A 10,917-nucleotide genomic window follows, 5' to 3' on the forward strand; every position below is an offset into this window, starting at 1 on the left:
ATTTTTAGTTTTATAGGCTTGTGGTATACCACACTTGTAAAATAAATAAAGTATTCGTCAGAGAAACGTGCAACTGTCTTTCCCACAGCGTTTCACTTTTTTTCTCAATCCAGAAACCATTAGGTCTGGAAACCTCTGCACTCAATCAGATAACTGATCCTGACTGATAAGAGTAAGATACATGCTAGCTTTCCTTTAATTCTTTAAATATTTTTCTCTGTTTTTTCCCCTCGTTAGCTTTGCCTTTGTTTCGCAGTTTTCTCTGTAGGTCCAGCGTTCTGAGGTTTTCCTCTTTTGCTTATCAGTTTTATATTGATATGAATACATGGTTTAATGCAAAATGCAGCGGCAGATGGTGTCAGTGGTGGAGAATAGTTTCAGTTGCTGTCTGGTTAAACATAAACGTAGATAAGCAAAAGACATCTGCGTCACATGCAGTAAAATATGTGTTTAAAGATGATTAAAGCCTGAATGCCACATGCTGTGTGATGCAGAGGTAACCAGCTATAGTGCCAATATTATGTTCCCACCTTCATGTAAAATATATACATTGTCTCGAATAACGGGTGTTTTAGTTTTAGCATTAAAGTCTTACAAAAGCACCTTTTAAAAATGTTAAATATTTCACGTCTAGAATGTGATGATCCTATCATAAACTAAATGAACAAAATCTTATCTGGATCATTCTGCAGTTGTTCATGTGTTGGCATGGACTTTGATCTGTATTTTGCAGAAATGATATTTAAGCCAGAAGCATAGAGTCTAGACCAGAGGCTCACAACCTTTTATAACTAAAGCCCCCCAAGCCTCCCTTATCATGTGGCACATCCCCCCCCCCTCCATATTGGAGGAGACCGGTATAAACCAGGTATAATGATTATCTATTCTATCTAAAAATCTATCTATATATTTATCTATCTATCTATCTATAATGGGAATGCGGGGTTTTTCATTTATGCACACTCTATTTGAAAAGCAATAAAATACACCGAGTACCCAAATGATGTAATGAAAGCCCTGTCTGTGTTTTTTTTTTTGTTTGTTTTTTTTTTTTTCTTTCTTGAAAAAAATTTGCGCCCCGTTCCGATCTCTCCGCGTCCCCCTGTATTGAGAACCACTGGTCCAGGGTGTTCATTAAGGTAAACGTGTGTGGAACACTCACTCCTTCATAGTAAATAATGGCCATGAGATAAAAACAGTATGTAATGAGGAAAATGAGTTTGTTTTGCAGTATGAACAAAGCTAAAGTCACTGGTGTCTGGACCAGATTCATGACCTCTTGCTGTATATTTGGCAATGATATTTTACCAAACACTGTCTTGTTGGACATGCCCAAGCAGGGCGTATGAGTTCACAGTAATATCACAACATTAAACAGCAAGAAAACTTGCACAGTGCCATATTCGTAAATAAGGTCCATGTTCCTGAACAGTGGAAAGAAAGAAAGAACGAAACAAAAACTCTAGTAGGTGTTAAGGGTAACTCAGTTCCTGTATCTGTTTCTGTATCTCTTATCTGTTTAACGCTCCAAACATCTGTGTTCGTTTTTGGGTTTAAACTGAAAATGGACACAGACCACTTTTTGAAAAAGTGTGTGTGTTTATTTATTTATTTACCCCCCCCCCCCCCCCCCAATGCCATTCTTATGCAGTTATTTTGTTGTACCTGCCTGTGACATGTGGTAGTGACTTTAGTTAGTCTATTTTCCAAAATATAAGCAAAGTAGTACTAATTTAAACCACTGCAGCCCTGACCAGGCAGTTACGATAAGGATGAATGAATGCTATAATGTTTACATTCATGTTAATGGTTATTCTTTGTCCCCTGCTCGCTCACACCCACAGGTTTCATTTGTGACCTATTGCTCGTATGAAAGAACAAACCTCCCACTCACATGATGTTCAACACTGAAGAAATGATGCTTTGCTACAATGTAAAGTAGTGAGTGTACAGCTTGTGTAACAGTGTAAATTTGCCATCCCCTCAAAATAACTCAACACACAGCCATTAATGTCTAAACCGCTGGCAACAAAAGTGAGTACACCCCTAAGTGAAAATGTCCAAATAGGGCCCAATTAGCCATTTTCCCTCCCCGGTGTCATGTGACTTGTTAGTGTTACAAGGTCTCAGGTGTGAATGGGGAGCAGGTGTGTTAAATTTGGTGTCCTCGCTCTCACACTCCCTCATTGGAACTGGAAGTTCAACATGGCACTTCATGGCAAAGAAATCTCTGAGGATCTGAAAAAAAGAATTGTTGCTCTACATAAAGATGGCCTAGGATATAAGAAGATTGCAAAGATCCTGACACTGAGCTGCAGCACGGTGGCCAAGACCATACAGCGGTTTAACAGGACAGGTTCCACTCAGAAAAGGCAGAGTGCACGTGCGCAGCGTCATATCCAGAGGTTGTCTTTGGGAAATAGACGTACGAGTGCTGCCAGCATTGCTGCAGAGATTGAAGGGGTGTGGGGTCAGCCTGTCAGTGCTCAGACCATACGCCGCACACTGCATCAAATTGGTCTGCATGGCTGTCGTCCAAGAAGGAAGCCTCTTCTAAAGATGATGCACAAGAAAGCCTGCAAACAGTCTGTTGAAGACAAGCAGACCAAGGGCACGGTTTACTGAAACCATGTCCTGTTGTCTGATGAGACCAAGATAAACTTATTTGGTTCAGATGATGTCAAGCGTGTGTGGCGGCAACCAGGTGAGGAGTACAAATACAGGTGTGTCTTGTCTTCAGTCAAGCATGGTGGTGGGAGTGTCATGGTCTGGGGCTGCATGAGTGCTGCCGGCACTGGGGAGCTACAGATCATTGAGGGAACCATGAACGCCAACATGTACTGTGACATACTGAAGCAGAGCATGATCCCCTCCCTTCGGAGACTGGGCCGCAGGGCAGTATTCCAGCATGATAACGACATCAAACACACCTCCAAGACGACCACTGCCTTGCTAAAGAAGCTGAGGGTGAAGGTGACTGGCCAAGCATGTCTCCAGACCTAAGCCCTATTGAGCATCTGTGGGGCATCCTCAAACGGAAGGTGGAGGAGCACAAGGTCTCTAACATCCACCAGCTCCGTGATGTCATCATGGAGGAGTGGAAGAGGACTCCAGTGGCAACCTGTTAAGCTCTGGTGAACTCCATGCCCAAGAGGGTTAAGGCAGTGCTGGAAAATAATGGTGGCCACACTTTGGGCCCAATTTGGACATTTTCACTTAGGGATGTACTCACTTTCATTGCCAGTGGTTTAGACATTAATGTCTGTGTGTTGAGTTATTTTGAGGGGACAGCAAATTTATATTGTTACACAAGCTGTACACTCACTACTTTACATTGTAGCAAAGTGTCATTTCTTCAGTGTTGTCACATGAAAAGATATAATCAAATATTTACAAAAATGTGAGGGGTGTACTCACTTTTGTGAGATACTATGTGTGTGTGTGTATGTATGTATATATGTGTGTGTGTGTGTGTGTGTGTGTATATATATATATATATATATATATATATAATGTGATATGCAAAATGCCGCTCAACTGATTTTAATTTTGTGATTGACAGGGCCACCAGCCAGTATATATAAGTATAATTGTATGTGTGTGTGTGTGTTACAGTAAACAGGATGGGTGATGAGGATCAGACCCTAAGGTACATGCCGGGTATGTTGCGGACGAGCCAGCTTGAGAAGATGATGAGTAAAGAAGAGCTGGAGGAAGAACAGAGGTAGACATTTCTCCCTCTTTGTCTCTCTCTCATATGCATGGAATGACTCTAGAACTATTTATTCTGTGCACACACTAAAATTCAAACACCTTGCTGTAAGAGTGTGTAAATAGTAGAACTGTCAAAACCAGTGTCACTGGTGGAGTGCATTTCAGATTTTCATATATTCATAACTGGAGGAAAAATTTATTTGCATGTTTAAGATCTCAAGCTTTTTTCTGAGCTCTTTTTAGTTGTGCTTCATTAAACTTTTTTGCCTAAGTAAACTTCCTTTGATGTAGGAAAAAAAATGCTCTAAAAAAATAAAGTTACAGTGCCCTTTTGATCTTTTGTTAAGGGTGCACAGTGGCTTAGTGGTTAGAACAGTCACCTCACACCGCCAGGGTTGGGGGCTCGATTCCCTCTGTAGCCCTGTGTGTGCGGAGTTTGCATGTTCTCCCTGTGCTGCGGGGGTTTCCTCCGGGTACTCCGCTTTCCTCCTCTGGTTCAAAGACATGCATGGTAGGCTGATTGTCCAAAGTGTCCGTAGTGTATGAATTTGTGTGTGAGTGTGTACGTGATTGTGCCCTGCGATGGATTGGCACCCTGTCCAGGGTGTAACCCGCCTTGTGCCCCATGCTCCCTGGGATAGGCTCCAGGTTTCCCCGTGACCCTGAAGGAAGGATAAGCGGTATAGAAGATAGATGTTTGTTAAAAAAATTCACAAAAATACTCTGCTCTCATGGATATCAAACAATTGTAAACACAACACAGGTTTATCCCCAGCAAATCTTTGTTAAATATAGTTGTGCAACCATTATTGGTGCCCTTTTAGTCAATACTTTGTGCTACCTCTTTTTGCCAAGATAACAGCTCTGAGTCTTCTCCTATAATGCCTGATGAGGTTAGAGAATACATGGCAAGGGATCTGAGAGCGTTCCTCCATGCAGAATCTCTCCAGATCCTCCACATTTCGAGGTCCACGCTGGTGGACTCTCCTCTTCAGTTCACCCCACAGGTTTTCTATGGGGTTCGGGTCAGGGGACTGGGATGGTCATGGCAGGACCTTGATTTTGTGGTCAGTAAACCATTTTTGTGTTGATTTTGATGTATGTTTTGGATCATTGTCCTGCTGGAAGATCCAACCACGACCCATTTGAAGCTTTCTGTCAGAGGCAGTCAGGTTTTCATTTAATATCTGTTGATATTTGATGGAGTCCATGATGCCGTGTATCCTAACAAAATGTCCAGGTCCTCTGGCAGAAAAACAGCCACAAAACATTAAAGATCCACCTCCATATTTAACCGTGGGCATGAGGTACTTTTCCATATGACTACCTCTCTGTGTGCACCAAAATCACCTCTGGTGTTTATTACCAAAAAGCTCTATTTTGGTTTCATCTGACCGTAGAACCCGATCCCATTTGAAGTTCCAGTAGTGTCTGGCAAACTGAAGACGCTCGAGTTTGTTTTTGGATGAGAGTAGAGGCTTTTTTCTTGAAACCCTTCCAAACACCTTGTGGTGATGTACAACCCCAATTCTGAAAAAGTTGGGACAGTATGGAAAATGCTGCAAAAAAAGAGCCTCCAAAAAGGCCTTGTCCTTCAAGAGCAAGGATGGGTCGAGACTCGCCAATCTGCCAACAGAATCCAACACTTTGAGAACAACATTCCCCAAAGACAAATCGGTAGGATTTTGGGTATTTCACCTTCTACAGTGCACAATATAATTAAAAGATTCAAGGAATCCGGTCAAATCTCTGTGTGTAAAGGGCAAGGCTGAAAACCACTTCTGAATGCGTGTGATCTCCGATCCCTCAGACGTCACTGTGTTAAAAACCCTCATGAGTCTGTAATGGAGATCCTGACGTGGGTTCGGGAATTCTTTGGTAAATCTTTGTCAGGCGACACCATTCGCCGCTGCATCCACAGATACAGGTTAAGGCTTTACTATGCAACACAGAAGCCATACATCAACACTGTCCAGACGCACCGTAGACTTCTCTGGGCTTGGTCTCATCTGAGATGGACAGTAGCACAGTGGAATCTTGTTTTGTGGTCCGACGAGTCGACATTCCAAATAGTTTTTGTACAAAACAGCCGTCATGTTCTCCGGGCCAAAGAGTAAAAAGGACCATCTGAGCTGTTATCAGCGTCAGGTCCAAAACCCAGTGTCTGTCATGGTATGGGGTTGTGTCAGTGCACATAGCATGGGGAACTTACACATCTGTGAGGGCAGCATTAATGCAGAAAGATATGTACACATTTTGGAGCAACATGCGCTGCCGTCCAGAGCAGGACAACGCCAAACCACATTCTGGCCGGATTACAAGCGCATGGTTGCGTAAACAGAGAGTGCGGGTGCGAGCATGGCCTGCTGCAGTCCTGACCTGTCTCCCGTTGAGAATGTGTGGTGCATTATGAAGCGCAAAATAAGGCGACAAAGGCCCTGTACAGTTGTGCAGCTGAAGAAATGCATAATGGATGAATGGGGGGAAAATTCCGTTTGCTAAACTTAACCAACTGGTGTCTTCACTCAGCGTCCAAACGCTTAATAAGTGTTATTAAAAGAAAATCTAATGTTACACAGCGGTAAACAGTCGACTGTCCCAACTTTTTTAGAGTGTGCTGTAGTCATCAGATTTGAGATGAGTTTATATTTTCAACATTTAATTAAATTCACAAATTAAAACATCAAATAATGTCTTAATCATGTGTTTTCAATATAGTACAGGGTCAAGTGAACTATCAAATGACTCTTTTGGTTTTTTTTGCCTTTTCCATACTGTCCCAACTTTTTCAGAATTGGGGTTGTACTTCATAGGGGTGTACACCTATATTTAACAAATATATAACCCTGAAGAAGAGTGGAGAGAAACATACTCAGAGTCCAGAAGCTCAGTCGAATAGGTGTTTATGAATAAATGTGATTCTGAAAGCAGAAACGTTTAGTGTAGTAAAATTAGGTTGGATGATGAGGATAGTTTAAGTCTCGTTGACCTACATGTTATAATCCTGAGACACAGAAAACTGCAGCATCTCCACTGTGCTGTTTCAACACGTGTACTTTGCACATTGTGCTGTTTTGAAAAAAGTGAATATTCCATGTTGTCAGAACTTCATTTTAAGTGCTTGAACAAGCACCAGGCTTTACAAAACAAGGGCATCTGTAGTACCAAAACCCTTTTGTTCAGAAGTTCTACTGTACAGAGATTTATATGTGAGAGGAACAGATGTGTAAAATGAAATTTAGCTTTAGCTTACGTGTTAGCCATATGAGCAATGAGCAAAGAAAGGCGCTGCAAACAAATCCCTTTGTAAATATGGACCGCCTCTAAATGACAGACTTTTTGCGCAGGTAAGAGTGTAAACAATGTCATTTCCACACCGCCTATTAGCGATATTGGTCTCACAATGGACCTTCTGTTAAAATCGCCCGTACACTGTCCGTTTCTCATGTCTCTACGTGTTTCTTGAACGTGTTCGTTTCAGAGTTCAGCGGGAGCAGCTCGCGGCAATCTTCAAGCTGCTTCGAGAAAACCAGGACACATTCGGGGAGGTGACGGAGAAAGACATGGAGGAACAGCTTAAGCTTTACTCTGTCTAAAAGAACTGCACCAAGCACTGGTCTGCCATCACCGAAATGGAAAGTTGACACTATTACTCGCGGTTGCTGCTGTTCAGAAGTGGGGTTGAGGGGTGGAGTTTCCCAGGGTGGGGGGGGGGGTTAGTTTTAAAGTCTGGAACAGCATGAAAATAATTCTGTCTGTCATAATGTGAGGAAAAACTGGGTAATTAATGAAGCTCAATGTGTCTTAGACTTACACTGGACACATATTAACAACCTTGTTAATTAGGTATAGATGTAGTAGTTATCTATGTATATATCTTCGTATATATATATATATATATATCTTTGTATGTATATATATATATATATATATATATATATATATATATATATATTATATATATATATATATATATATATAATATATATATATATATATATATAATATATATATTATATATATATATAATATATATATATTATATATATATATATATATATATATATATATAATATATATATATACACACATACATACAGTGGGGTAAATAAGTATTTGATGCATCAACATTTTTTTGTAAATAATATTTCCAATGAGGTTATTCACATGAAATTTTCACCAGACATCAGTATTAACTCAAGAAATCCGGAAATATAAAGAATTCACAACGTTAAAGTCCATAAATAAAGTTATGTTTAATAAAGTGGAATGACACGGGGAAAAAGTATTGAACACACTAAGAATATGCAGTTCTCCAAGGCAAGGTAAGGCAAGAAACCAGCTGAAATCAGTAAGTAAAAAGTAAATAACACAGTAAGTAAAAAGGTTTTTCGTTACCAAGGTGTCACAGAAGAAACATCTCATGATGGGTAAAAGCAAAGAGCTCTCCCAAGACCTTCACAACCTTATTGTTGCAAAACATATTGATGGAATCGAATACAGACGTATTTCAAAACTTCTGAATCCTCCAGTAAGCACCATCGGGGTCATTATCCACAAGTGGAAGCAACATCACTCCGTCATCAACCGGCCACGCACAGGAGCTCCTCGCAAGTTTACTGACCAGGGAGTCAGAAGAATAGTCAGAAGAGTAGCCCAAGAGCCAAGGACCACTCGGAAAGAGCTCCAGAAACACTTGGAGGCAGGAGGCACCATAATGTTGTGAATTCTTTATATTTCCGGGTTTCTTGAGTTAATACTGATGTCTGGTGAAAATTTCATGTGAATAACCTCATTGGAAATATTATTTACTGGGAAAAAAAGAAAAGGTTGACACGTTCAATACGTATTTCCTCCACTGTATGTGTGTGTATTTATATATATATATATAGATATATATAGATATATATATATATATAGATATAATATATATATATGTAGATATATATATATATATATATATATATATATATATATATATATATATATATATATAATATATATACATATATATATACTTCCACTTTATTAGGAACACCTGCACATTCATGCAGTTATCTATTAATGCAGCAGAAGACCACTTTGGGTTCCACTCCTTTCAGCCAAGAACAGGAATCTGAGGCTATCATGGGCACAGATTCATCCAAACTCCACTCATGCTCTCACATGATTGGCTGATTGCGTAACTGCATAAATGTGCCGGTGTACAAGTGTTCCTATTAAAGTGGACAGAGTGGGGTCCAAAAGTCTGAGAGCACTAGTAACAATGTTTCTGTTTGGCACTTTCTGTTTGGTCACTGTTACGGACTTTTCCTATAAAGGAAACATGATCAGCACCACAAATGATTTTAAATAGTGACCTATAAAATGTGCAGCATCTTGAATAACGAATAGTCAAGATGTTGATCTTTTCCTTTTTTGTTGTAGAATTTTCAAACATTTTTCCCCAGGTTTAAATATAAAGAAAATTCCAGATTTTCAGTGTGATCCCACTGTGTGTGCATATGTATGTGTGTAATATTAATCCTGGGCACCCTGTTTGTTTTTGTTTTGTTTTTTTTAAACACAGATTATGTTCCAGATGTTTATTTTATGACCTCTGCATTATGGAGTCAGTACAAAAACATTTTTATTGTTTTATAATGTATAGAAAAATCTTTCTGTGTCAGTAAAGAAAGTAACATATTGCACAAAACGCTGGGTTTTACCTACAAAGTCAAATTCTCCAAAAGAACTTCTCCAAGACATTTTTAAAATCTTATCATCCAGTTTCCTGATAGAAAAGCGCAAAGTATATACGAGACTGCTCATGCTTTTTTACTGCATATATACAGTGTATGTATATATATAAAATGAGTCTTTATTGGTCACATATACAGTAGAGCACAGTGAAATTGTTTTCTTCGCATACCCAAGCCTGTCAGGAAGTTGGGGTCGGAGCACAGGGTCAGCCATGATACAGCGCCCCCTGGAGCAGAGAGGGTTAAAGGCCTTGCTCAAGGGCCCAACAGTGGCAGTTTGGCAGTGCTGGGGCTTGAACCCCCGCCCTTCCGATCAGTAACCCAGAGCCTTAACCACTAAGCAACCACTGCTAGCTCTTTATAATATCTCCCAAAAGTGAGTACACCCCTCCCATTTTTGTAAATATTTGATTATACCTTTTCATGTGACAACACTGAAGAAATGACACTTTGCTACAATGTAAAGTACAGAGTGTACAGCTTGTGCAACAGTGTAAATTTGCTGTTCCCTCAAAATAACTCAACACACAGACATTAATGTCTAAACCGCCATTAATGTCTAAACCGCTGGCAACAAAAGTGAGTACACCCCTAAGTGAAAATGTCCAAATTGGGCCCAAAGTGTCAGTATTTTGTGTGGCCACCATTATTTTCCAGCACTGCCTTAACCCTCTTGGGCATGGAGTTCACCAGAGCTTCACAGGTTGCCACTGGAGTCCTCTTCCACTCCTCCATGACGACATCACGGAGCTGGTGGATGTTAGAGACCTTGTGCTCCTCTACCTTCCGTTTGAGGATGCCCCACAGATGCCCAACAGGGTTTAGGTCTGGAGACATTATTATTACATTCACTACTTTACATTGTAGCAGTGTGTCAAGTGTCATTGTAGCAAGTGTCATTTCTTCAGTGTTGTCACATGAAAAGATATAATCAGATATTTACAAAAATGTGAGGGGTGTACTCACATTTGTGAGATACTATATATACAGTACTGAAGATCTCAATAACTTTACACATGACAGGTTGCACATAGAACCCCACCTTTGCCATAAGTCAGTTTGTGAAATTTCTGCCCTTGTCAAATGGGAAGTGGAAGCAGTAGATCATTCAAACTTACAGAGCAGGGCCAATGCATACTGAAGGTCACCTGTCCTCTGTTGCATCCCTCAGCACAGAGTTCCAAACTGCCTCTGGAAGCAACATTAGCATGAAAGCTGTGCGTCAGGAGTTTCACGACATGAGTTTCCACGGCCAAGCAGCTGCAGTGGTGGCTCAATGGTTAAGGTGCGGGGATCAAACTCCAGCAAACTGTTGGGCCTTTGAGCAAGACTTAACCCTTAACCCTATCTGCTTTACAGGTGCCATATCATCGCTGATCCTGTGCTCCGACCCTAGCTTCCTAACAAGCTAGGATATGCGAAGAAAAAATGTACAAAGGTTTATTCTTCTTCATACAATGCC

General features: G+C 40.5%; 1 protein-coding gene across 1 annotated transcript in view; it reads left to right on the top strand.

Moving 5' to 3' along the window:
- Positions 1–7,395, top strand: part of LOC128617076 (matrix-remodeling-associated protein 7-like) — a 14,416-nt gene extending 7,021 nt beyond the window's left edge. The window contains exons 3-4 of the mRNA XM_053640062.1: positions 3,616–3,724; positions 7,196–7,395. Of these exons, the coding sequence (XP_053496037.1) occupies positions 3,616–3,724; positions 7,196–7,310 (224 nt within the window). The 3' untranslated portion in view covers positions 7,311–7,395. The remainder of the gene's footprint in view (positions 1–3,615; positions 3,725–7,195) is intronic.
- Positions 7,396–10,917: the final 3,522 nt, after the last annotated feature.

The sequence above is a fragment of the Ictalurus furcatus genome, chromosome 13 (assembly GCF_023375685.1).
Source record: "Ictalurus furcatus strain D&B chromosome 13, Billie_1.0, whole genome shotgun sequence".
NCBI lineage: Eukaryota > Metazoa > Chordata > Actinopteri > Siluriformes > Ictaluridae > Ictalurus > Ictalurus furcatus.